General features: G+C 44.7%; 1 protein-coding gene across 1 annotated transcript in view; it reads right to left on the bottom strand.

The window, feature by feature from the left end:
- The window catches only part of VIT (vitrin), a 36,677-nt gene extending 11,204 nt beyond the window's left edge, over window positions 1-25,473 (bottom strand). Inside the window, exons 1-12 of the mRNA XM_010140577.1 lie at window positions 25,443-25,473; window positions 23,551-23,616; window positions 22,619-22,775; window positions 20,622-20,755; window positions 15,953-16,030; window positions 14,021-14,101; window positions 12,083-12,289; window positions 11,378-11,428; window positions 6,541-6,579; window positions 6,380-6,442; window positions 5,712-5,774; window positions 1,636-1,683 (exon numbers count right to left, since the gene is read on the bottom strand). Coding sequence (XP_010138879.1) covers window positions 1,636-1,683; window positions 5,712-5,774; window positions 6,380-6,442; window positions 6,541-6,579; window positions 11,378-11,428; window positions 12,083-12,289; window positions 14,021-14,101; window positions 15,953-16,030; window positions 20,622-20,755; window positions 22,619-22,775; window positions 23,551-23,616; window positions 25,443-25,473 — 1,018 coding nt within the window. The remainder of the gene's footprint in view (window positions 1-1,635; window positions 1,684-5,711; window positions 5,775-6,379; window positions 6,443-6,540; window positions 6,580-11,377; window positions 11,429-12,082; window positions 12,290-14,020; window positions 14,102-15,952; window positions 16,031-20,621; window positions 20,756-22,618; window positions 22,776-23,550; window positions 23,617-25,442) is intronic.
- Window positions 25,474-27,284: the final 1,811 nt, after the last annotated feature.

Raw genomic sequence — 27,284 nt, 5'->3', positions numbered from 1 at the left:
TGTAGGGAAGCTAACTGATCGTTACCTGCCTCATGCATTTACCTGCATCCCCTAAACGCTGTGCTCCTTGCCCAGCCATACAGCCGACGTTAACTTTGTCGATATGGAAAAACCAAGTGTGGGCAATGCCACTTCTCATTGTTATCTGCAAAATGCAATTGCCACTTCTGGAAGGTTGTGGGCTGTGCTCAGCTGTACTTAGTGTAACAACAAGGCCATCCACCCAATAATCTCCAACGAACTGGGGAGGCGGTCAGTCTCTGTGGGCCTCCCTGTTCTGCCAGTCCAATTTAATGTTGTTATTGCTATGGGAATTTCAACTCTCTGCATGGGCAGTCTACTCCATGCTAATTAAAGTTCCCTTCACTGATTGTCACAGCTGTCCACGCTGATTAAACTTCCCATTCATTTAAGGAAGACAGCAGTAACTACATCTACGCCAGAAACCGTTCCTTTGAAGTGACAATCTGAATTAATCAGACTTTATCACACTAGCCTACGCAGGCCCCTCAGTTGCTGAGAAACTGTTAATACAACATCCCTTCCCCCATGTCCAGCCTCTCATTGCGTTTAATGCAATCTGTCCTTTTCTGCCTCGAAATCCCCCTCCGCGCCCATGGCTCCAGTGCTGTAGCTTTTTCTAAATAAGCACATTGATGGCTTAAGCTATGGTGGATAGAAATGCTTCCTCTCTCTGGCTCAGACTGCCGCTGCTGGGGATGGGAGATCTGTTCGTGTCTGGGATGATGCAAATTTTGACTCAACAGCCACCGCCGCTGACACTGGATTTGCAAGCTAATGCATGTGGGCCATGCTGCTCGTTACAGTCAGTGAAAGGATTAGTCATGCCTCAGCTTTGAAATAAGCGGGGTGTTCAAGGGAGCGGTCTTTACAAGGGCCACCAGCACAGCTCTCTGCAGCAACACAAACAGGGATGGAGAAGACATCTTATACTGGATGGTTCAGCCCCTCGTCAGAGAGAGAATACTCTGTCACGAACTGTGTAGTCAGCTTTGGATGTCCCTGAGGGAGGGCACCCCTTCAATACTGAACACGCAGCGCCTGCAGTTGGTAACTGCTGCTGATTAAGGGTTGTGCAAGTCTTGGTCTTGTTGCTAATTGAGTCTGCTACAAATGTAGGGGGTTTTTGCCCCTCACTCACCAGGAATTATGAAAGAGTTGCTATTTTTTAAGGCTAAAGTGTCAGAAATTTTCAATAATGCTCGTCATTCTTTACGCTCAGCTTAAACCCCCCTTTTCTTATCTGAATGTTCTTCCTATGTGCATTGACACCAGAATAATCTGTTGACTTTTTCACTGATTGCAGCTCTAGACTGCAATCCCATCTGTGACATTCCCGAAATACCTTTTCATTTATAAGTGGATTTTAGATTCCTTCAAGAGCTCATCTGTTCTGCTTTAGGCTGGAAGTCGAGACTGGTGCAAACATGGAACAATTTTAACTACTAAGATGTAAATGACATACCTCTTTTATCATGTTAAACACAGTAATTACTCCTTAAAATGAGATTGTTATCAGTAGTGTCATGGGCCTGATGAACAGATTTAGCTTTTCCCATGTGTGATGGAAAACAATTATTCCCAGACTAGTTACAGGATACTTTAAAAATTTACCTGTGTCAAAAAGGCTCAGTCCAGATTTCCATGAGTCTGTTTCCATTGCTTTCGCATATGAAAGAGAACAACACATCAAAGAGAAGAAAAATTATTACCAGAAATAATGGAATGATGGAGAGTACAAAGTTCTGACTCAGTTTTGAAAGGTCCATTCATACAGTGAATTATCAACAACTAGGAGCTAAGGAAATCAGTGAGCCTGGAAACCAGTATGCACACATTTCAAGCTGTATTTAGGAGCCTTGTGTCACTGCCTCCTGAGCACTCATCTTTTTTATGATTTTAAATATGCCTCTTTAGATCTGTTTTGGTCTTGTTCCTCTAAATTGCATTGATACTGGGGCAAGTATACTGACTTCAGTATACTTTTGCTTGGCTTAGATTGTTTTCCGTGGAAAATCTGCAAGTAGGTCTCATCTACAGATTCCTCTACCCCCTCAGCCTATCCAAAACCAAACAAGTTGACTGTATTTTGCTTGCAGCCTATTGGGCATGGAAAACTTCGTCAAAATTGCTACTTTCATAAATAAACCCCGAAGTGTCTTTGTTTTTGGATCCTTCCTTGGAGTGCAGCACGGGCAATAAACAGGAAGAACTGGATATCTGTGTGTGGTCGCAGGGCCATGACCTAATTGCAGTTACCGAGACATGGTACGACTGGAATGCTGTTGTGGACAGCCACTTCTTTTTAGGAAAGGCAGGCTAGCAAGGTGAGGTGGTGCAGTTGCTCTTTATGTGACAGAGCAACTGGAACATATCGAGCTCCGTCTGGGGTGGTGGTGGGGTGGTGGTGGTGGCAGGGAGTGAAGAACGTCTTGAGAACTTATGGGTGAGAAATAAGGAGCAGGCTAACACGGGTGACACTGTTGTGGGGTTTAATATAGGCCACCTGATCAGGAAGAGGAAGTCAATGAGAGCTTCTACAGATAGCTGAAAGTAGCCTCACAATCACAGGCCCTGATCTACACAGCAGGACATGCACAGACCACGAGGTTCCTGCAGAGCATTGTTGGTAACTTTTGGACACGGCTGGTGGAGAAGAGGTGTGCTGCTAGATGTGGTACTAACAAACAAAGAAGGTCTGGTTGCAGAAGTGAAGGTGATGGGCAGCCTCGGCTGTAGTGACCATGAGATGGTGGAGTTCAGGATCATGCAAAGAAGGAGCAGGGCAATAAGCAGGGTTATATCCTTGGACTTCAGGAGACCTATCTTTGGTCTCTTCTTGGAAGAAAGAATCCCATGGGTTAGGGCCCTTGAAGGTAGGGGGGCCCAAAAAAGCTGGTTAATTTTCAAGCATCACTTGCTCCAAGCTCGGGATTGGTGGATCCCTAGGAGACTTGCATGGGTGAGCACGAAGCTTCTGGAAAAACTCAGTTGGAAGAAGGAAGTTTACAGAATGTGGAAAAAGGGACTGACCACATTAGAAATGTTGTCAGAGAGTGCAGGTATGCAACAAGGAAGGCTAAGGTCCACTTGGAATTAAATCTGGCAAGGGATGTCAAAGACAACAAGAAGAGCTTCTTCAAGTACATCAGTAGCAGAAGGAAGAATAGGGAAAACTTGTGCCTGCTGCTGAATGAGGTAGATGTCTTGGATAAAGAGGGAACAGAGAGTTATTGAATGCCTTCTTTGCTTCAGTCTTTACTGCTAAGGTCAGCCCTCAGGAGTCCCTGTCCCTGGAGGTAAAAGAGGAAGTGTGGAGAAAGGAAGACTTTCTTTTGGTCAAGAAGAATTTAGAGTTCATTTAGGCAAATTGGACACCCACAAATCCAGGGGTCCTGATGGGATGCGTGCACGAGTGCTGAGGGAGCTGGCAGATGCTATTGCTAGTCCAATCTCCATCATCTTTGAAAGTTCATGGAGAACAGAAGAGGTGTCTGAGGACTGGAAGAAAGCCAGTGTCACTCCAGTCTTCAAAAAGAGCAAGAAGGAGGACCCGGGAAACTACAGGCCAGTCAGCCTCCCCTCCATCCCTGGAAGGGTGATGGAACAGCTTATTCCGGAAGTCATCTCTAAGCATGTGAAGGAAATGAAAGTTATTGGGAGTTGTCAGCATGGATTCACCAAGGGGAAATTATGCCTGGCCAATCTGATAGCCTTCTATGAAGGCGTGACTGGCCAGGTAGGTGAGGGGAGAGCAGTGTATGATGTGTACCTTGACTTCAGCAAGGCTTATGGCACTGTCTCCCATAACATCCTCATTGGGAAGCTTAGCAAGTGTGGGTTAGATGAGCAGATGAGTGAAGCGGATTGAGAACTGGCTGAATGACAGAGCTCAGAGGGTTGTATCAGTGGCACAGAGTCTAGTTGGAGGCTGTAGTCAGCGGTGTTCCCTGAGGGTCGGTACTGGGTCCAGTCTTCTTCAATAAATTCATCAATGACCTGGATGAAGGGATGGAGTGAACTCTCAGGTTTGCTGATGATACAAAACGGTGGGGAGTGGCTGATATGCCAGAAGGCTGTGCTGCCATCCAGTGAGACCTGGACAGGCTGGAGAGTTGGGCACGGGGGAACCGAATGGATTTCGGCAAGGGCAAGTGTAGAGTCCTGCACCTGGAGAGGAAAAAACCAACTCACCAGTGCAGGTTATGAGTTGATCTGCTGGAAAGCAGCTCTGTGGAAAAGCAGCTGTGAGTCCTGATGGACAAGTTCATTGTGAGCCATCCTGATGGACAAGTTCATGGTGAGCTGGCGATGTGCCCTTGTGGACAAGAAGGCCAATGGTATCTTGGGGTGCATTAAGAAGAGTGAGGCCAGCAGGTTGAGGGAGGTTCTCTTCTCCCTCTATTCTGCCCTAATGAGGCCTCATCTGGAGTATTGTGTCTGGTTCTGAGCTCCCCAGTTCAAGAGACACAGGGAACTACTGAAGAGAGTCCAGCAGAGGGCTATGAAGGTGATTAGGCGACTAGGACATCTCTCTTATGAGCAGCTCCACTGAAGTCAACACAGATCTGCTGAAGACCAGAGCTGGCAAGGTAGCATGCAAGGACAAGCTGGAAAGAGCTTCCTTCTTGCCACCTTGTCTCTCGGAGAAGCTGGCCTAAATGAAGGGTGGCATGTCTTTACACCCGCTTCACCCCCGGGCTAAAACTGGGATTAGGAGCTGTCCTGGTTTCACTGGGACAGAATCATAGACCAGTCATGGTCTGCAGGCCATCAGCAGTTTGGAGTGAGCCCGGGCAGCTGGGCTGAGTTGGCTCACAGGGGTAGCCCAGACCACAAATGTCAGGCTCATTATAAAGGGGGAAGCTTGTGGTGGAGAGGGGAGCCTCCTGCTTGGGCTTCTGACCCTGTTCCTCTTCTTCCTTCTTCTCCGGAGGATTGCGCTCCCATTGATTGTGGCCACTGTACATTCACTGGGTTGAGTATAACTTTCTATACTTTATAGTGGTATTAGTTTGGCTGTTTTCATTTCAACCCGTGGGTCTCCTTTTCCTAATCCCCCTCCTCCTCTGGGTGAGGGTCACTGGGTGACAGAGCAACTGCTATAGTTTAGCCTTTTGAAATGGGCAGGAGCCAAGCGGGGCTAGGGAGCACTTCTGCCAATTTGGTAGAAAGATGGAAAAGTTATGGGATGGAGTATTGCGCTCCCATTGATTGTGGCCACTGTACGTTCACTGGGTTGAGTATAACTTTGTATACTTTATAGTGGTATTAGTTTGGCTGTTTTCATTTCAACCCGTGGGTCTCCTTTTCCTAATCCCCCTCCTCCTCTGGGTGAGGGTCACTGGGTGACAGAGCAACTGCTATAGTTTAGCCTTTTGAAATGGGCTAAACGTAGACACTGTCTCACTGCTGGGGACTTGCCTGGCAGCCGGGGATGTTGGCTGGCCCTGGGTACCACCACTGGACCCAGCCTGCTGCTCTTGTTGAGGCTGTGTGAGTCCGCGGCCCTTGTCAGTGAGGGGCAGCCTTGTCTGCCTTGCTGCCTCCCTGGCTCCCAACCCTCATCTTGCTCTGGCTGCCACCACTGGACAAATATCCATCTCTAAGAAACTCTGCTTTAGAGCCCAGGAAGTTGTCAGTGGCCTTGCAGGGCACCTGCCGATGGGGCTACTATCAATCTTGCTCACCCAGGTGGGCTGGAGAGCCGGCAGCCCTCTGGAAGGTGGCGACAGGCTCTTGGTGCTGAATACCTGTGTGATCCGACAGAAAGGTGAGAGGTTACACACCAGTGGGTGAGGAGAGAAAAACACGATCGCAAGGGATGTGGTGGCCCCAAACGGTCTTTCTGCACATGTTTTCTAACCAAATGGAAGATGGAAACTATGGAAATTCGGAAACTGAAAGATGTTGGCAAATGCAGAGGAGTTTAAATGTTTGTAGGTGCTGTACAGTGCAGGTGTTCACTGGTGCACTGGAACAACTCCTAGTAGATTCTGAGCTGCTGCTCATGTTCAGGGTCTGGAAACCAAAAACATGTGTCTCCTCTCAAGGTCCCCCAAACTTATACGGACGCAAAGTTCCCCTCTTATTTTGCAACAGCAAATGTTATAAAGACATTTATAAAAGGGTTTAGAATACTATTTTGAGAGAAAATTGACTTAAATTATTTCTGTTCAGTTTTTCTCCTAGAAGTTACACTGTTGTGCAATAACCAGTGTGATACCTGCTCAGACTGCATCCTGCTACGAGTGTGGTTAGGAGTGAAAAACAGTATGTTATTGCATGACTCGGTAGATGTGAGTAGTAGAAATAGCTACGGGGAGGAATTTGAGAAGGGATTGTAATGCCTTTTTACCTGTATTGGGTCGTAAAATATTCCTGTTACTTGCAGAGGTGGAGGTGGAGGTGCCCCTGAAGGCTTTGAAAATACATTGGTTAGTAGAGGGAACACAAACACAAGGTCCTCTAGTGTTCTAGCAAGAGAAATCTACTAGACACTATTAATTTAAGACATACCTGTATTCTGTCCTCTTCCTTGTGCAGCCTGAAGCTGTCCTAAGTAGACATCAAAATGCAGGAGAGTAATTTATACCGTTTCTGGTTTAGGCTACCTGGCTTTTTCAGAGTCTCATTTTACAGCTGTCAGAGTTAATGGTTCACGTCTAGAGAGTTTTCATTAATATATTTTCTCACATGTTAATTATACATTGTGAACCTGCTCAAAAAAAGATTTCCTTGTTCTGATTTTCCTTATAATATAGATTAGCCTAGATAACCTTCCCTTTAGTTATCGATATTACTTGCACAGATGTCTCATCAGCATTTAAAATGTTTGCGGTTGCTGCTGTGGTTTGGTTTCCTTTGTACCTGTTCTTCTCGCCTCATACTGGTTATCTATTTCTATTTCAGTGCCATCCAATTGTGCTGGTTGTGTGAGGAAGGTTAAAAAAAGCCCCAAAGCCAAAAACAACACCCCAGACCAGATACTACCCTTTCTGCAGAGACGGGGTGGATCCAAGCAAGCAGGCAGACTGTAAATAATGAGACAATGACAAAAACAATGTGGGAGAATTTATGTGTCTGAAATGTCTTCACCACTGTCTACACAAAAGGCTTTTTAAAAGGTGATTGGGTTATTGAATTCCCATTGTTCAAAAATACTAAAGGCTCAAAGCATTTGCAGATGAAAACCTCATCTTTAATCATGCCTTTCATTTCATTAATTATTCTTGAGAAACTTCTTCACAAACTTACCCTCTAACAAGCCTTTATTCATTAGTTTTCCCAGAAAGATTAACTCCAAAGCCTGCTGAAATCGGTGGGAATGTTCTAGCTGACTCCTGTGAACACTGGACAGGGGCCCATGAGATATTTTTGTCAATAAGGTGTCTTAAATGAGACCGTTTTGAATGGTTGCCTCAGAAAACAGGAGTTGCTTCTCCTTGGGAACTTGATATCGCAAAATTAGGTGGCAGCACATAGCTCGTGTTTGACCCAAATGTGAACCTTTACAGGCCACTGGAAGCTCTTTGACAGGATTTCTAGGAGCTGTCCTGAGAGACCTTGTAAAATCCAGATGCCAAAGAGATCCTGTTTAAGGAAATAACATGCTCATCAGCCAAAATTCACAAGGCTTTTAAACTCTCTAAGCCTGTAGCTCTGGCTCCAGCTGGACCACAGCTAGCCCAGGCCATGGAGGGAGAAGTCTGTCTGTGCAGCAGTGTTGTGTGGGGTTGTACAGGACATGCTTTCCACCTGGGAAATAGGTACATGCCAAGGAAGAATGTTAACTCTGAGCCTGAGAGCTTGCCTTGTTTCGGGTTTGCCACAGCCGAGTCCAAATGTGTATATAATGCTCTTTACAAGGTCAGTAGGAACAGAGTACAAGAGGGTAAGAAAGAGGTTATCTCAGTATCGAAAGTATCTTATGCCACTTCTGAAAGGAATTAACCCTACCCTCCATGGAGGGCATGTGGATTTCTCTCTGTGCGCCTTTTGACCGTGCTGGGCTTTGGGGCTGTTCCCTCTTGCCGTACCTCCCACAGGCACGTTAGCACCGTCCTTTCAGTAAGCTGGTTTCTGCCGTGCTTTTGCTGGCTGGGGCAAACAGTGGTGGTAGGGGGTGAAAGGCTGGAATTGTGCTTCTGTAATCTGCAAGGCTTGTTCTTCCTTCAAAACTGACATGCCACCGAGCCTGTGGCATGTGAACGTGTGTTCGTTAAAGCAGAGCTCTGAGCAAGCTGGAGACTGAGTCAGGACTGGAAGTCTGCAACAAACTGGTGAATCTCAAGAAGTGGGTTAGAAATTAAAGCAGTGGAATAGAGAAGCTGTGGCTGGGACTAAGTCCCTTAGTGAGCAGGGAGGTACGGAGGCGGTACAGAATGTGAACAACAGAGAGAAATGCGGTTTGGAATGGGCCTTGCAAATGGTGGTAACTGGTTTGAGAAGGCAAGCAGCTATTCCATGCACAAAACAAGCCTGCCCTTCTGCAGCTTGGTCAGCATCTTTGGGTTAAGTAGTCAGGGTTAAGCTGGGGGGGAAGGCAGCATCCAAAAAATAATGCCAGCTGTTCTCCCTAGTGCCGGGGTGGAGCATTTACCCAGGGCTTCTTGCAGGTCAGAGCCCTGGTGGTCTGGCGCTGCTGGAGAAGAGCTTTTCAACCCTTTCTCTAGCATTTGCACTGCACTACTGTTGGCTCCCCAGTCTTCTTTTTTTTGTTTGTTTGTTTGTCTGGGTTTTTGCTACGATAGGACTTCGCAGCTGGGAATGAAGGCAGCATAGTGCACAGTGATAGGCAGTGTCCAGCTCTGAGTCCCTGTCTGAGAAGAGATGCAACCGTTGAACCGAGCTGGGCACAGAGTGCAGGGCGGCGCCTTGCTGAGGATGCCCAGGCACTCGCTGACTTATGTTTGGTTGCCAGCTCAGTGCCTCAGCGTGGCACTGAGGATCGTGACATGACTTATGATTGCAGCGTTCACAGAAGCACTGGATTTTTCCCAATCCTCATCTAGGGTCCAAGCAGATGCGCAAGAAAGAATTGCTTGAAGAGCTGGGACGGGAGAATGCAAGTGAGTTTGTGGACCCTGGGAGAGTTCTTGGTTGGAAAGAGGCAGAAGTCGTTATTGTACCAGAGTGTGGCTGAACTTAGAGTTGTGCCCGGAGCAGGAGAGTGTTTGTATCCACTTCCAAAGCCTGCTGCCACTGATGCTTCCCCCTCAGGACTGTCCTTTGCCGCATACTGCACTAGTGAAATGCTGCATTTATTAGCAGGACAGATAGAAATAAGCTGTCAAATGTCACGCTAGTCGCATCAGTGGTTTGCTGCATCAAGCAGCATGGGTCCTGTGCTGGAGCACAATCTCAGATCTTTCCTGTTTCAGTATTTTTCACAAACAGAAGGTAAAAGGTAAAGAACAGCAAGAGCTGGAGGAGTTTTGCCCCTGGTCTAGTGCTCTAATCTGCAAATCCAGCTTTTCTTTTGCCCCTGTGAACTTTTGTCAGTACCAGTGCCTGGAAATGGAGCCGGAGCTAAGAGCAGGCACAACCATGCTCGTTCTGCCTGTGCTCTGCTTTGAGGCTGTTTTTGAGGCATCTTTTGCAGACAAGCTACCAGTGCCCTGTGAGAGGTAGGTACGTGAGTCCCTGTGAGCCAAGATGGACAGGAGAACATTTGATTCTGTCCAGTCAAGCCAAACTCTGGTTAAGGCCAATAGCATCATCGGAAACTCTGACCAGAATTATAAGAGCGAGTCCTAAAGGCTCCTCAGACAGGGAAAACCAGCAAACTGCTTTCTGTGTGGTCATGGCTTCCAAACTCTAGTTTGTACATTCTGTATTTTTTTTTCTTAGACAGTTCTCTTTTAGAATCAAGAAGAGATCAGGACTGAGTACAGTCATGCTGGACATGGTCCTAGAAATGAAATGTGTGAAATCAGAAGTAGGTCTCCACCACTCCTTACAACAACCTCTCCCTGAGTCTGATCGCTTGAATCTTTTGGGAGTTAATTTATGTTTAGAATTTTAGTGAAGAATGTGAAGAAAGGTGGATCCAAATTGCAATGAAGTGGCCACTGAAACACTTGAAAAAGTGAGTGCTTTTTAAATTTTTTTTTCCATTTTTTGACTAAAGGTTTGGTCTTGTTAAAGACAAATACAACGTTCCCACTGATTTCAGCATTGCCAGAACTTTACCCTCAACACGCATCTCTCACTAACTGACCCTCAAACAGGGCTTCCTAATTGCTAGTAAAGACAATAATGGCCTCATCTGTGCTCAACCTGTGGGAATAGGAAATAGAAAAGAAAGCAACAAGCAGGACCACGTTTACAGGCACATTAAGTACTGAACGATGGAGTTTCCCACTGATTTTAAACCACTTTGAATTGTGTTGGCCCCTCTGTAAGTCCTGCCATTACACATACCTGCTCACTTGACTCAGTAATACTAACCCCTCCAGCCCCTGCTCTCATTCTTGCAGCTCTATTTGACTTAATGGTGCTTTCCCTCAAGATCTGAATTGCTCCAAGATACCTGCCCTGCTGTGTGCTTGGCTCTGAATTACTTGGCGGCAGGGGTGGCTGCAGTTACGTGTGTGAGAGCAAAGCTAAGCTCATCACACTCAAATAGCAACAGAGCGTAAAACCTGATGACGGCCCAGCTCCCTTTCTCTCAAAAGCATTCATATCCCCATGCCCAGGAACCTGCAAACAGTTGAAAACACTCTCCTTCACCTGACCGCACAGCGAAGCAGTTACACGTTGTGTGGGGAAACACCTCTAACCGCTTGCGTTGCAGGCTGTGGGCTGGAAGGTGAGCGGGCTTCTGGACCAGGATGAAGAGCTCTGGGCAGCTGTCACTCTGCTGTCAATAAAATGAGTGGTATGCCAGGAATAACACCACAGTTATACCAGGCTCAGCGCCGCAGCCGGAGGGTTTTGGGCGAGCGTTAGTTTAACATAAATTGCCGTTTCAGAGCTCTGGGTCCTAAGTTTAGATGACTGTGCAGCCCTCTGCGTCATGTATCTTACAACTGGATCAAGTCTCTCTTTGAGACAGTAAGACAGAAGGAAGCAGTAGGAAAACGTGACTCAAACAGCACAAGCTTTGTCTCAAGTGTTGCAAAACCCAGCATTTATCAAGGTTGAAATGTGCAGATGTTCTCTAGAAAGGCTTCCCCAGAACTGTGGGCGATCAGCATCTCTGATGTTCAGGCCAAGCATCTATTTTTCAGCTTAAATCCAGACTTGGATTCAGTCATTGAGTTTATTGAGGCTTGAAAGGTGATTGAATCATTGCTGCTTTCAAATACACTGTACTGCATGCCCTGTGGCATACTTACTTCACCATACTTACTTGATGCTGCTGCTACCACAGATGAGTATGCTGGGTGGACACTGCTAGAACCTAAAAACAAGAGATGTAAATTTTCAATTATTGAACCAAAAACCCCAATGTTAATGAATAAGAATAAAAGGAGAAGGAAAGATTAAGGAAAACCAGGTGTACAAAAATAATATGAGAATTCCTCCAGAGTGTTTTAATCTCTAAAATCCAAAAGCTGTTAAAAAAGATTTATTACAACTTTAATTTATTGAAAATTATCACAAAATTAATTCTAAATTAAGTCGACCTCTGTGTTGAACTCTCAGGCCAGACACAGGAATCAAAGAACTATTTGTTGACTCCTATGCCTGAAAATCATGACAGCATTTGGGGATGGAGAGCTTACTCCCACAGGAATCGGCTTATATGACAGTGTATTATATACAAAGATAAAGACTAGCCATGGTTTTAGTGCAGGTGAACTGTCATCTCAGAAAATCTATGCATTTGTGTTGATGTGAGACACACTAATTTCGTATGTATCTCGAAGGCACAACTCTAACTCCAGCCCTTCTGCTGGAACTAATTTTTTTATCTGCTCCCAATATTTCTGCATTGAATTACTGAATTTGTGATCCACTAAATCATGGTATATTCAGCCGCATGCCGTGTTTGTTAAATTTTAGAAAAGCTGTAGGTCAGGAGGAAAGCAGTGCAAGCATCCGTGCTACTGACCGGTATCTCTGACCCTGTGCAGTCCAGGTCTGGTCTTGGCTGCAGCTGCAACTGTTGTGGTTCTGGTTGTTGCAGGTGTTGCGGTTGGCTTTGGCATTGTGGTGGAAGGATCCATCATCGTGGTCATTGGGGCTGGGGTTGTGGTGGCCATTTGTGTTGCTGGCGATGGCGCCATAGGTGTCTGATATTCTTGGTGGACTGTGTCCCCTGTAGAAACATTGAACGTGATCACTTCAGCAGAATGTGTGACATGCATTCAAGTGTCATTAATAGCACATACTGTATAAGGCAACCCAGAGACTGACGTTCTCCTTGGAATGTCTACAAGCACCCTCATCTGTGGAGCCATTAGTGCCTTCACCGCCCTGTGGATGTGTAGAGTAGGTACCTGTCTGCCACAGTATTACTCTGCTCTCCAGAGGCTACTGACAACTGCCTGCTGCAGCCTTTGTGTTTCTCCTACGCTTTTCTGCGTTGGCCAGGAACATCTATCAACCTGACAGATGTCTCAGACCTTTGGAATCGTTCAACCAGCCAGTTGCAGTTTCTATTTTCCATCATCTTTTCTCAGTGTAATTAAGCAGTTAGACCGTATAAATGGAAATCAACTGACAATGGGTAATAAAAGTTGGCCATTCCGAGTCATAGACCAGAATAAAATATGTGTTGCCCACCACAGCACTGAAATACCTCTGGCAGAAAGACGACTTTTAGGTCATGGTGATTCGGGGAGTGAATCAATGCCAGAGCAGGGAGTATTAGGGCTTCGGCTGAGGGGTGTGTGGGAGAGCACCACCTGAGAGCTGCTGACTTCATCAAACTTTGACTGACCTCACAGTCACTACTACTTTTAAAATGTATCATCTCTTGAGAGAATGGGGACAATTCTAGTTGCAAATTTGCATCCTAAATATCCTTGTAAGAAATTGTTAACATGCTTACAGTTCTTTCAAGACATCATCTCCAAAAATATGCTTCTCTGTTATCTTTTCCATCTATCTATGTTCACATCAGTCTTGTTCCTCTCCTCCCTGCCCACAGCCCAGGGGATGGTGTGACACACTGTGTACACTGAAGGGGAATGGTGTGCCATCTATTCAGTGCGGCACATCACGAGCTTGTATTTTATTGCTGGGTGTTCTCCTTTTGGAAATCATCATCATGAAACTCTCTGGTAGATTAATCACCACCTAATGCTAGCCAGTGAAAAACTCAGATCTCAGACAGTTTTAATGGGATAATGCTGAAAGAGAACTCAGAAGGAAACTAAAACAACTCAGCTATAAAAATCAGTATGAATGGCTCTTTTTGGGCTGAACAGTGCCCTGCTCCAAGCTGCTGCGCCAAAAGAAAGAGGACAGAGGGCACAGTGAGTCTTTCCCTGCTATCTGGTGTTGCTGGAGTGGGCAGCAGGCGTGTTGGCCAGCTTTATACTCTGGCTGCAGGGCAGCTCGGAGCGAACAGTGTTAGCAGAGAACCCAAGGAAGCAACATAGTAAGAGCAAAGGAAAGATGTTGCCTTGATGCATGTTTGCTGGGCTACTGGTGGAGCCTTTAACAAAAGAGAGCTCTCGAGGCTTGCCATTCCCAGGGCTGCCCATCTCCCTCCCTGTCTTCAAAGGGTTTGCAGGGCATGTGCCCTACGTAGGAAATTGCTGAAAACCATAATGCAGGTTTCTGAAGTTCATGGCACCTGAACTTGCCCGAAGTACAGGCAGAAATTAAACCATCTCTTCTCTGAATTGGCACATGATCTTCAAGCACTATTGCAGGTGCTCACGTAATGGAGTTGGTTTGGTTGGAAAGAGGCTGTAGAGAGGAGATTGGATGGGAAAGGTAAAGCTGTATGTGTTACCAGTGTCAGCATGATTCCTGTATCTGCAGGCAGTTTAGACTGAGATGGATACTGTAAGAGAAAACCAAGGTCCCCAACCCGTACCTTGGTCCAACACTTTTTCTGATGTGTTAGTGGTATCTGCACTCTTCATAGCTTTTAGGTCTTGCTCTTGCTTTTTAGGTTCTAAAACAAAATTAAGCACATTAGGAAAGGCAACTTTGGCAGAAAATAATTTTAAGTCTCCTGTTTAGAGATTATCAGTCTTCAGAGGAAGGCATCCCATCACCTGGTATTAGGTAGGTCAGTCATTCTAACCAGAGCTTTTGCACCAAGAGAGAAAAAGTGATGTCTGGGTGCCTCTAGAGGGTAGTTACCCCATACTTTGGTGCCAAATTTAGGCATTTTTACTGCCCAAAAGCTCCTGCTAAGGTCAATAGATTTTCTGAAGCCATAAATATGGGGTTTTACTACTAATAAGCCAATACTCATTAGATTAATGCACCACATTGTTGATTTTTCCTCTGACTAGCAGAGTGTCCTGAGCATCAGGGTCACAGCGTGTGTAGGGTGTTTGAGGAATACCAGCTAACACACAATATTTCAGTCACTAATTCACGTTCAGATGTTTTCTCTTGCCTGACATTGCCAGATCACCATGGGGCCAAATCCTGAATGCCACGGACTGGCTTAGAAGGAAAAGCGAGATTTTGTTAGTCCTTTTTTTCCTCTAAGACCCCAAATCATCAAAGTGCTTGGAAAATTTATCACAGTTCATTTACCTGCAAAAGAATCCTCCTACCCTGTAAAAGAATCTGCCTCTGCTTTTATGTCTGAATCAGGACTGGAGGATTTTGATCTTCCACTTTTTTAATCTTCTCTAGCTATTTTGGCAGCATTGACCTATTTGAGAAATTATTCCAGGTTGCCTAAGAATTTGTATTTCTTTTTTAAACAACATATTTTGATTGTTTTTACCACTGTGAATAGTTACGACTTTGGAAGGGTTGTTGTTGCTGTGCACAGCATTGGGGAAGCACCGTAACCATGAGCAGCATTTAAAGAAACAACAGGCACTATGAATCTCTGGTGTCCCAGGGATGAGGACCAAAATTGCATGTCTGAAAGCTGATCAGGTATAAAGCAGAATTTTTTTCTAATCGGGCAGTAAGTGAAAGTAATCCTCAAGGGACCTACAGAAAATGGGTTAAGTATTCAAGTGAAAAATGTGGTCTCTGTAATTTAAATCAGAAGAAGTTTGCGTTTTTAAAATTAAAAAAGAAGTAGGAAGTCCTCTGCTGTAAGGTGGCCTCAGCAGCATATTGCAGAGATTTTTATCTTAAGAATAAGCTCTTTTCTAACACAGTACAACTGAGATGCCTGGGCTGAGGTGGCAGGGCTGAGGAGAGCTGACGGGGCCGAGCGGGGCTCAGGGAAGATGGTTTGTGACCCTCAGATCTCTTTGCTACCTGTGGGACAGGACCGGGCAAAGCAAGACAGTGGCGTCCTTGAGCACTGGGTTTGATGTAACAGTTATTATTTGCTCCTTTCATCATCCTGGGTTTTCTCTGCATGAGTGCGCAGTCTTTGTTGCTAGGCTCCTTTTCCATTCACACAGCTTGATTCAAGAATAAAATGAAGGAAGCCGCTCGCATCTTTGGTTTGCTGCAGGAACTGGCTTCTGGTATTTTGCTTGCATGATGTGGATGTGACTTGATGCTGCTGCCCACTTCCATACATGTAACACCTCAAATGCTTTCGTATAGTCAGTACATCATACTGGCTAACAGATTAAAAGCAAGAAGGAAACTACTTGGAAACAGAAGTCTGTGAAACATGGTATGACTGAAAAATAGAAAGCGACTGGGATAATTTCCAAATGCTTAACACAAAAAACACCATGAGAGATGTGGATGACATACTAAGGGATGCATGAGCTTATGGCTTTAAATAATTTTATCTTTGTATTACACAACTGAGAAGCTACAACAGATAGTTGTAATTGGATATAAGGGAAAGTCAGTCACAATTATTTACCTGATTTAACAGCTGTACTTCTTGGAGAAGAATATTCAAGAGTTGATGGATATGTCACACCTTTTCTTGGCTTGCCCTCTACAAAAAACCCCAAACATTAGAAAGCATCACAAAATATTCTAAGTTTTCGTACAATAAAATTCTCATCTAACATATGCTTTCAGACCCCACTTCTTTACCACCCAACTCATTTTCCTCAAACATTCTTTCATCTGATGGCAGAATCTCAGAGCCATACCATTAAAAATACCAATGCCTAAATCCAGCATCGTAAAAACAGAAATTAGAAACCATGAAAACAAACACAGTCCTGGGAAGGATTTGAAGAGATCCTTCCTTTGCTCTCAAATGGTATTAAGCACAAGGGGACCATTCCTGAAGGACATCTGTAAAACCTGTAGTTAAACTGTAATTAAACCCACAGCTTCCCTGGGCGGCTTTTTCCAGTGCCCAGCTATGCAGTTGAGTTAGAAAGCATGTCTGGTGTGGGATTTGTTGCATCATGCACACTGCATTCTTCTCTGACCTCACTCTTGCAAGTTGCCATTTCTGGCAACAGTCTTTTGCAGTAATAACAGTGAGAAAAGGTTGTGCTTGTGTATGGGAATATATGGTACCTATACTTAAGTGTAAAATGAGGGCCCTGTCTTAAAATAATGAGGCACATTTCCCAGTTGAGCTTTAAACCACAGCTCTTTTTAGTGCCGTGACAGATGCTGTCTCTATTGGTACAGGTGGCCATGCAATTCCATCTCTTGGGCCAGTTTTTATATTCACGTTTATCACTGAATGAAAGGTGTTGCAGGGAAGCCCAGTGCAGGGGAGACTGCTCTGGCCTCTAGAATTTGATGGATGTACAACTTCCAGACCCTGGCAAGTGTCTACAAGATGCTGTGCAGTATCATGCATGTGGACCACCTCAGGTGAGACCTTACTCCACCTCCTCAAAACCTGAGTCATGATGGTGATGCAAGGTTTGCTTTCCTTTATTACCTTGGTGTATTCCTTAATAAGGTGTATATGGCACTGAGAGGATGTCAGTTGTCAATCTGAGTGATTAATCCAGAGACTAAAAGCACTGAACAAAATTAGCTGCTACAGACGGAGCCACTCTGGGAAACTGGGGGCTGTTTCCCCCATAATGGCAGAAAAAGTAGGGTATATGCTAGAGAAAAAGGTCCTTTATGTACATGGATAGCCATGGAGCTAGAGAGACATTGTCCATTGTTCCCTTTCATGTCACTATCTCCTTTGTTTTACTCCTCTCCAAAATTTCAGATGTCATTAAAAAACCCTAGATGAAATCAGCTTGAGTTACTAAAGAGGCATTGATGTAAGGAGCGATTCCATTTCACATTAACAGTGAGAGAAGCTGAGAGCAGCTCCACTGAAGTCAAGTGGAGTCAAGTCAAGTCCACTGCTGAAGACCAGAGCTGGCAAGGTAGCATGCAAGGACAAGCTGGGAAGAGCTTCCTTCTTGCCACCTTGTCTCTCGGAGAAGCTGGCCTAAATGAAGGGCAGCATGTCTTTACACCCACTTCACCCCCGGGCTAAAACTGGGATTAGGAGCTGTCCTGGTTTCACTGGGACAGAATCATAGACTAGTCATGGTCTGCAAGCCGTTGGCAGTTTGGAGTGAGCCCGGGCAGCTGGGCTGAGTTGGCTCACAGGGGTAGCCCAGACCACAAATGTCAGGCTCATTATAAAGGGGGAAGCTTGTGGTGGAGAGGGGAGCCTCCTGCTTGGGCTCCTGACCCTGTTCCTCTTCCTTCTTCTTCTCCGGAGGATTGCGCTCCCATTGATTGTGGCCACTGTACGTTCACTGGGTTGAGTATAACTTTCTATACTTTATAGTGGTATTAGTTTGGCTGTTTTCATTTCAACCCGTGGGTCTCCTTTTCCTAATCCCCCTCCTCCTCTGGGTGAGGGTCACTGGGTGACAGAGCAACTGCTATAGTTTAGCCTTTTGAAATGGGCAGGAGCCAAGCGGGGCTAGGGAGCACTTCTGCCAATTTGGTAGAAAGATGGAAAAGTTATGGGATTGCAGATGATTTCCAAACGCATTTCTTTATCGCCCACACGGGCAGAGTTGTCAGGTGTGACTGGTAGGTACATGGATGCAGCAATAGCGTAGTAATCTGATCTTAATTTAGACTACTTCTGTGCTAATCTGATTTCTAATGCAAACCTGAAGCCTGCTGCTGTGCAAATAAACTACGTAACATGGGCAGGGTGGCTGCTCTTGGACTCTTCATGGGCTTTTCATCAACTGCAACTCGCGTCCCAAATGTGGCCAGGAGGCAGTCTGAGGCCGGCCTGACCTGGATGTGGCAGTGCTTTCCGGAGCAATGGTAATATGTCTTTTTGAGCGTCTGGAAAAAGTGACATCTGTGTTGGAGTTTGCTTAACGTACTTAAAAATGGGTTTACATGTGGACTGAAAACCTCAACTTCTGGTCGTTGAGGTACAAACTCTGGGGTGCTGGCCGCTCACCCTCTCGTGCTTAGTTGTGACTAGCAAACCCAGAGGTTTAGAACTCTATTTTCTTACTCCACCAGCTGCAAAAGTCCCATTAAAGTGAATGGAGTCATTCAGCTGAGTGCCGAGGCATTCCGGTGCTCTAAAGCGAATACCAGCGCATTTGCATACCTCCTGGTGTGCTGGCTGCTTGAATCCCACAGGACAAACTTGCTCCCCAGCTGCCCCTAAATCACGCCACTTCATCACGTGGGTCCCCCGAGGATTCCTCTTCTGTATTCTTTTGTTCAGATATTCATTCACAATTTAATCATCACAAACTCTTGGTGACAATATCCTAATCAGGAATAAACCATTGGCATGTTTCCAGGCTACAGTACCGCGTAGGGGTCTGGTCTGCTGAAAGGGAGTTAGGCTGGAGAATAGGGGGCTCAGTTCTCTCTCTAAAGCTGTCCTGAAATTAATGCCTTAGGTGACTTTGTATTTTTACTGGGGAATGCTTTGTGCGGCTCTGTCTCTTTATGACTCGTAGTTGTAAAGAAGAAAACGCAGCTCATCTCTTTTTGAGAGTGAGCTCTGTCTGTGTTCAGCCTCAGGCTGCTGAAATGAATAGCACAGCCATCCTGGGGTTTTAATCTTCTAAATTTCTCTCTAAAATCCTAAAATTCCCCCATTTTCTGTAGGTATAGTGAGAGTTTTCTTCCTATTTATATATGAAAAATGGTGCATGTTATATGATATGTTATGTTTGTGTTTGAGCCGTTTTGTAAACTAAGTAGTTCCACCAACATCCGTGAGAGCACTCAGCATTTGTAAAATTAAGTGCAGGAGGGACAAATCTCACAATGCCTACACGTGCTCAGATTTCTCATCATCTCCTCTTACATGTACGTGTAACTTCCTTTTATCTTCTTTTATAGTGTCTCATTAGTTAAGAATAAAAATTTGTTAGTATAAATCAGCAGTTTTACAGGATAACAACTGAGCAGCTTCTAGGTAAAACAATCTGATTTCCCGTTTATGTACCAGAATTACAATGCACTGTTTGCTGGGGAAAAAAACAACAACAAGTACAAGTAGCAATTCAGCTACTCCAGGAAATTCCTACTCATCCAAAATAAATCCTTCTTATAATGTGGTGTACCCTTGGCAAAATGCTGTGAGAAGTGCATTCAAATACATTAATGCAAAGTCCAGACAACAGTTCTTTTTTGGTCACCTCCTTTGCTGTACACAAATTTTCCCATGAAAAGACCATTTCTTTATTTTCAGTGGCTGTTCTGTTGCTCGAGGTGTTGATTTTTCCAAGAATGATATAGTTAATCAATATTGATTAGTTGTACCTGTCCTAAACTTCACTGTATGGGTGCAGCAAGAACTTAGATCCAGAAACTGTACATGAAGCAATGTAAATTAGACCTGCTTTTCATACAGGTAGAATGAGTGCAAGTAGGTTTAAGATAATCTGAAGCTGGTGTAAAGGGGATCAAATTAAATGGAATTTTGTTAATTTTGTCAGTGAATGCAAGTGAGCCTTCCTATATACTATGGGGAGAAAAAAGGAATGAATATTAAATGAAGTGGCACTGAGTAGATATCAAAACTATTCGGCTAACAGAAGTGGGGAGAATCCATAATTTGGAATTGCTTAATACAGGATTTGGGTAAATACCATATGGCTATAGTGACTTGAGATGGGTTACAGAAGTCTCGTCTCTTCAGAAGATGCAAATTCAGGTGCAGGCTGACGATGCTTCGAACAGCCGAAAGGCCCTTTAGTTCCCTTAGCAGCGCTGCTTACCAGGATGGAGAGCAATTGCAACACGAAGAGCTCCCTGTCAGTACTGAGGCTTGAGCTTTATACATCACTAGCAGGAGTCATGGTGCCCTCAGAAAGTCAATCCAGACTGCCTGTCACGGTCCACAGCGGGCTCAGACCCACGCTGGGCTGAACTGAGCATGCTGCTGGCAGGGTGTACGTCTCTTTGTGGGCACATTATATAGGAAGCCCAGACTAAAAATTGACTCAAATGCATTCCTGATGCTAAAGCTCGGTGGGGTGAGCCTGCCGTGACTGAGCAGGTCTTTAAAATGAGAAGGCTGCTTAGCCCGCCACCCATTGCTGCCCATCTGCTCAGGCAGCGAGGAGCAGCCAGGAAGGGCAGGCAGCTCCAATGCTCCACCACCGTACCTGACACGAGGAAGGACTCCCTCCAGCGTGGCAGTGACAGGGACCGGACCCCATTGGAGAAGCTCCCACGGTAACCAGAGTGGCCAGCAACTTTCTGGACAAGGATCTTCCCGCCTGTGTTGTCGATTATACCACTGCAAGGGGAAAACATGATGTCTGAAGATGGAAATTCCCCCCAAAAATGTAGCAACTGTTCAACAACGCAAAAGGGATGAAGTGTTTACGTTTACCTTTAGACCAGGGGCAGCAGTGGAGCTGTGGCGCTAGTATTAAGTCTGCTGCTAAGAAATATTTGTGCTTCTTCCACAAAGAGAAGAGCAGTTTGTTACAAAGTGCTGTCTGGTTGTGTTTGCTCTTCCCACTGATCTACTTGTCCTGTGTTTAAGGTTGACCTAGTTGCACACAAGAACAAGCTACTGCCTTCGTTAAAATTCCTGCAAGCTTGATGGAATGACTGAAGATACAGGGAGAGGTATCAGACAAGGTTTTGGGCCAACCATGTGACAAAAATACAGATTTGAGGCAAACCTTCCACTCACTGGACTTCTTTTGTAAAAAATTAACCTTTTCTTTGAGTTCTAGTATGTGTTACCTGCAAAAAACTGGTTCTGACCTCAGCCTGAGGTAAACTGAAGACAATATTGCTCGAAGGTTGGCAGGTTCCTTGTGTGGTGTGTGTTGAATGGTATCTCAAGATAAACGAAACCCTTCGGTGTATGCAACCTGCTGTGGTGTCATTAGGAAAGCAGGCAAACCGGGAAGCAGCTGTGACTCTAGCGGGGTGGTAGGACCGGCAGTTACGACTCTGTGCAGGAAAGTAAGTAATGGGCAGCAAAGCAAGGTGAAGAATGTATTAGCGCTGCAGCTTTTCCTGATGCTTGCAAGAAGCTGCTGGTAAAATAACTGTAAGGAAATGAAATTCACTGATGATGCAGCATCCAGGCTAACACAGCCAAACCCAGCTGGCGAATGAGGAGTACTGGAACTCTTTCTGCGATGATACAGGCGGCCAGCATTTGAGCTGCAGGGGAAACTGCAGTCACGCTCCCTTTGGCACAACCTCTGCATGCAGAGACGAGTAATTTCCATTCTGCACGAGCATCTGAATGTGTCGTTTGGAAGTCAGTCACCGGGCAGTCATCCCCCCAGCAGGGGGCTGACCCGCTGGTGGCCACCCTGTGCACACACAGCCCCTGGGCTGCAGTGCAGGGGTAGGGTATAAAGTCCCAAGGCCTTAACTGTTCAACTTGACTCAAGATCCCAGTTATTTCACGGGACTGGAAGCACTGCCATAGACTGAATAACTCTGAATTAAGTCAAGTCGTCAATCAGGCTTTGTAAGTTCTTACTGTGTATTCAGCCGAAGGCATCTTACCTACGATTATGATGTGTTTAGGTTGTGCCGTTACTCTTGATTAAAATTTTATGAGCATTTTTGCATGGTTAATAAATCTCAGCGAAATTCGTGCTATAAAATTTGTATTAATAAATTTTCTTGTCCAGTGTTCTTTTCTGTGGCAGGAAAGTGCATTACTCAGCCTTTGATGTCAACAACAGTTAAATTCAAATCTGGACAATCAAAACCAATCCCGGAAGTGTGAGAGTTACGTGTTTTCATCACTGGTGATATGCCTATTTTTTTTCTGAATCTTCATCAGTAGCAGCAGCTCCATCCCTGTCTTTCACTTGAATGATAATAGTATAATAATAATTTGCTATGCATGAATGAGAGGTCTGTAAATCTCCAGACCCTTCTCCAAAGGCTGAGAAATGTCTTCAGGCGCAACAGATTTCAACAGGAATGCAGGACTGACTGCACTTACAAGACTGCCTCCATTGCATCACTCATGGTCTTTCTTGCAGGTTCTCTACTAGTACAGCAGAATGCAATCAAACCTACAAGGCAGTGGGAACTTCAAAGGGTTTGGAAAGCCGAGAGCTCCCTGCATTTAACTGACAGTTCTGTCTGGGTGCCTTGCTCATTTAAACTCACTCACCTGTGAATCGCAGCATTGCACACGCTGGAAAAGGAAGCATAAATGTCTGTGCCATAAACACGGTATTTTACATCTTGACATCCGGGAGGGCATTTTGCAATGAATTCTGGGTTGATTATCTTCCCAGCCTTGACATCGCAATCGATCTGGGGTACATCTGTGAGTGCAAAATCTTGGTAAAGTCAGATTGAATGCTTTCATAGCTGAATGATCTTGTCATGAAAAAAATTAGTAACTGAGTGTCAGGGATTCCTTCCTCTTACTCCTTCCTATCAATGCTTTTGGGATACAAGGTATGTCTAAATGTTCTGCATCTACAATATAACGCATAATAACCCCTATACTGAGGAATGTGGCTGTAACTAAGGATGGAATAAAGAAGCCTGAGAGTATTTCTGACCTTCAATATTTGTTTCTTTGGAGGAAATACCTGTTATGACACTTTGCTGTAGAGAGAAAGAAATGTAGTCACCCAAGGGGTTGAAGTGTGTGTTTGCAAACTCGCAGCAGGGTTGTTTGTCAGCTAAATGAACAGAATAATCTGTGGACAGAAATGCTGTATTTCTCTCACACGAGTGTACTCTCACAGCAGTATAGCTGAGAGTTATCCATCCCAGTGCGCTGGATATGCACCGCTCCTCTCATGCAGATCAGCTACTTATACTTTGTGTTTAGGCACGTTCTGACTGTGAAAACCTTAGTGCTGCTTAGATCCTTGTGTGCTGTGAAGATACATTTTAGTAGTGAAGTACACAAATTCAGTACCACACACTTAGGGATTTGATTTCAATGAAAGGATCTGTTAGTTAAGAGGTGCCCCCATTGACTACCGGACTGTTGTGAGAGTAACGATACTATAACCTCACTTTACACTTTAACGTGTCAGACATGCCTGTTGTAAAGCAGCCAAGGATTCTACTTAGACCACTTACATAGCTTAGCCTTTTTTGTCTTCTTTGTGGCTTCCTTAGCGGCGTACGTACATATAAGAAACACACCTGAAACAAAGAAAACATATTATCAGGGAAAAGGGGCACCATCTGTATCAGTCACCAAAGCTCCCGCGTGTGATATTGCCCCAGTTTGAATCAACGGGTTGAAAAATGAAACGAGAATACTCTCAGCCACAGCTAGGTTTCTGCTTGTTGGTTAGCTTCACAGTCAAGGTGGCGTCTACTGAAGGGGATAACATCTGTTCAGCTCTCCCATTCGGCTGTCGAACTCACTGACAAAAGATGTCGTTGAACCCATGCGGTCCAGAAAACCGTGAAAGGCTGCAGTTTTTCCACAAACAGTGGAAACTCTTTGTAACTGGCGTGATAGAGATGTCAGTGAAACAACATGATCTGTGCGTAAAGCAAGTGGAAAGTTAGTTCAAAAAAGATCCTTCTTAACAGTCCAACAGGGAGGTTATCCTCTAATCATGGATTGTGGCGTTTCACTCACAGCCGCCAGCAGGTATGGAATATTGGACAGCATTACAGATCATATGAGGTACTAGTGTGGCATATCCCACTATCCTGCCCCAGCAAGGGCACTGGTTTTCTTCAGTAAGTAGAATAATGATTTGAAAAGTGTAATAGTGGAAAAGGCATACACTGCTACTGCTATGCCAGAACACACGTCGCAATGTTGTACACGTGTAGCTTACCTTGTTAGGTTTACTGGCTCGGTGCATGACTCTTCGTTCTCTGTGCTTATTTTATAAGCATTCTATTATGGGTAATGAAGAACTTCATTACAAATATCTTGACTTTCGTATTCACCCTTCCCTTCTCTGAGCTTTCAGAGGGAATTAAACCTCTCTACGATGTGTTGGCCAATCCTCTCATAATTTGTTAAGTCAGTCTTAGTAGACTATGCAACAATAGTCTTATTTCTTTCTTTTATGCTCTTCTCCCCATAGACTGACTGCAGAGAATTTGGAGACTTAACCACTCTCAGAACTTGCTCAGAAAAAAAAAACTCTAAAAAAATCAATCTCACAGTGTCTGAGGTGACAGTATATAGATGCAGTATTGGGGCATTTTGTCACTGGTGCAGTTGTGTAACCAAGGCAAAACTGTAGTTAGAAAAAAAAAAAAAAGGAGAGGACCAGTGGAAAATAAAGCACAAAATCCCAACTACATGCAATGTTAGGGCATAATTTAATGTGCATAAAGTACTCTGGACTCTTAGTAAAGAGAGAACTACATAGACAGCTATGAATTTGAACTAAGAATGGCTATCCTGCCAGGCTTGAGGATCCCAGCTACAGGGAATATTGCCTGGAAATACCACAGTTAAAGTCATACCGCACTGTTAGGCAAGCTGGTGGCTGGATCTCCATCAAAGGAGACATATAAGTATATAAGAAATCATGCTTGATCAACCAGTGTTCACGTAAGACGAACTGCAAATTCTGGAGTCTCCTCACTTTCTCAAAAAGCGAGATCCTGTCTGACTGCCAGAGAAAAGAAAGCAAGATGCATTTATTCCCTTTTTCCTTTGGCACCTTCATGTTTGTGGAAAGAGCAAGAACACAGAGAAGAATTTGGAAGGGAGGCTTCAACATAAGAAACAGCTGATTTTTCTTTGGAGGGGATCTTTACATTACAGACGTTTTTCAGGCCCAGTTGTGTCATGTACATAGAGATTTCTGCAAGTGATTCATGTTGTTTCTATGCCAAGTCAAGAAGTTTGGGTAGCCTGTTTCTGGAAAGCTGTGCCAAGGCTTCCTCCATCTGCCAGTGAGAGCTTCATCAGCCATGAAGGCCAAAGGTGAGCCAGGGCAGGAGAGTGAAAACCCACAAATTACTAATAGCAGCACATCAACTATACTTACCAAAGAAGGTTGCAAGGACTGTGGCCTTCATGGTGAATAAAGCAAAACCTGGATGTGTCACTAAGGAGCACTGAAAAGGAAAAGAAGATTACATCTGGCTGCGTTCAGAGGTATCGTAGGGGACACTGGTATGGTGGGGGAAGAGGGAAGAGTTGAAGACTTCTTCAACTTTTCACAGTCCTCGCATACTGCATCCTCTTCTCATGCTTTGCAGAGCAGCTGATGTCCCCAGAGGAGGTGCTGTTTGGGCTGTGGCACTCCCATGAAATGATTTTTTACTTCCCTCTGAGGCTTGATTTTTGCCTCAGGAAACCAAGGTTTCATTCCACTTATTTCTGAAGTCAGTGGCAGGAGAGGGCATGATGGGGGTGGACATGCTCTGGCAGCTATTCAAGTTCACTCACTACTCTTCTAAGACATAATCACAGAAGCGTGTTGTCTGCACATCAAACCACCCCGTGTAATCTCTGAAAGATACGGGGGACATTAGTCTGTTCACTTCCGAAGGACATTGCTTAATGTATCTTGCAATTGTACCATCCTTTGTGAGCCAAATTACTGGTTTCTTTCCTTTTCTGAGGAGGTGCATGTGTTTGCATGCATACACACGCGTGCATGAGCACCTGAGATTAAGTGGACTCTGTCAGGACATCTGGACAACGCTTTTCTCTGGGTCTGCATACATGATTCCTGACCCTGCCATCCCTGAAGCTCATGGCCAGGCTACAAGAACACAAATTTATCAGAACCAACCCATTTCAGCTCCTCATGAGTGTCGTCTCCCATGCTGCTTTTGCAGTTATTTGGTGACTGTTGAGGGAGTCCTGGGTTGTGTGCTCATAATTACTCTCAGTCATTAAAATACTACAAGATGCTTGACAAATATCAGAGTAAAAATTTGGAGAGGGAGAAAATAATTGCGAGTTGTACAGGACACGCTCAAGGATCAAAATAACTTTGTCTTCAGAGAAACTGATCACATGCTTACAAGTGGAAAGATTTGTACTAAAATAAAAATTAGCTTGCTATCAAGGAAGAAAATACATGGAAAAGCTGCAAATGATCAGGAAAAGCAAGACATCTGCCCTTCTGGAAAGATGGCAGTGGCAGACTTCACATAGGAATTTGAGCAGGCAGAACCAGAGCTTTGGCCACCTCGGGAAGAAATTCAGACTGACGACAGATACAGGAGAGACAGAGAAAGATCTGATCTGTCTTCATATACAATGATGCCACATTTTGTATTTTAATTGCTCTTCTTTCTCAAGCAAGCCACATGCTTCTTGAGTGAGGATGACTAAATGGTATGCTGGATTAAACTAAGTTCAGCCAATTCTAGGCCTATGTGATTTATAATCTTTTTTACATGGACCAGCGGCACCTCTGGTTTTTGCTTCTGTGCTATGGTCAGAGAACTTCAAGTGCTGGGACATACTAACAGTAGCACTTCCTAATAGTTCTATGTCTTTCCTTAACGATCTCCCTAAAGCAGTCCTCCTGCTAGGCTGCTAAAGCTGAAAGCAACAGAGATTGCTCAGAAGATGCCAGGCTGAATCCTGGGAGTGTGGAAAGTGGCTCAACAGTGACTGTGTCTTTATGCCATAAACAACAATCGTTGCAGCTGGAGTGACCCCAGTCTGTACAATCCATATCAGCAAGAGCAGTCATTTGGTAATATTCTGCTGTCTCTCTTTCTGTGAAAAAAACTTTGCCCATCTCTTGGGAGAAAAATACATCTTAAGCACTCGCTGCAGTGTATTTTTACTCTGAACCTGCTAATGGAAATAGTAATAAGCTGTAGAAGAGGGTTCAGAGGAGCTTAGCTCAGATGCTTTTCTCTTC

The sequence above is a fragment of the Buceros rhinoceros genome, unplaced genomic scaffold (genome assembly GCF_000710305.1).
Source record: "Buceros rhinoceros silvestris isolate BGI_N320 unplaced genomic scaffold, ASM71030v1 scaffold6507, whole genome shotgun sequence".
NCBI lineage: Eukaryota > Metazoa > Chordata > Aves > Bucerotiformes > Bucerotidae > Buceros > Buceros rhinoceros.
This window is presented reverse-complemented; position numbering and strand designations above follow the sequence as displayed.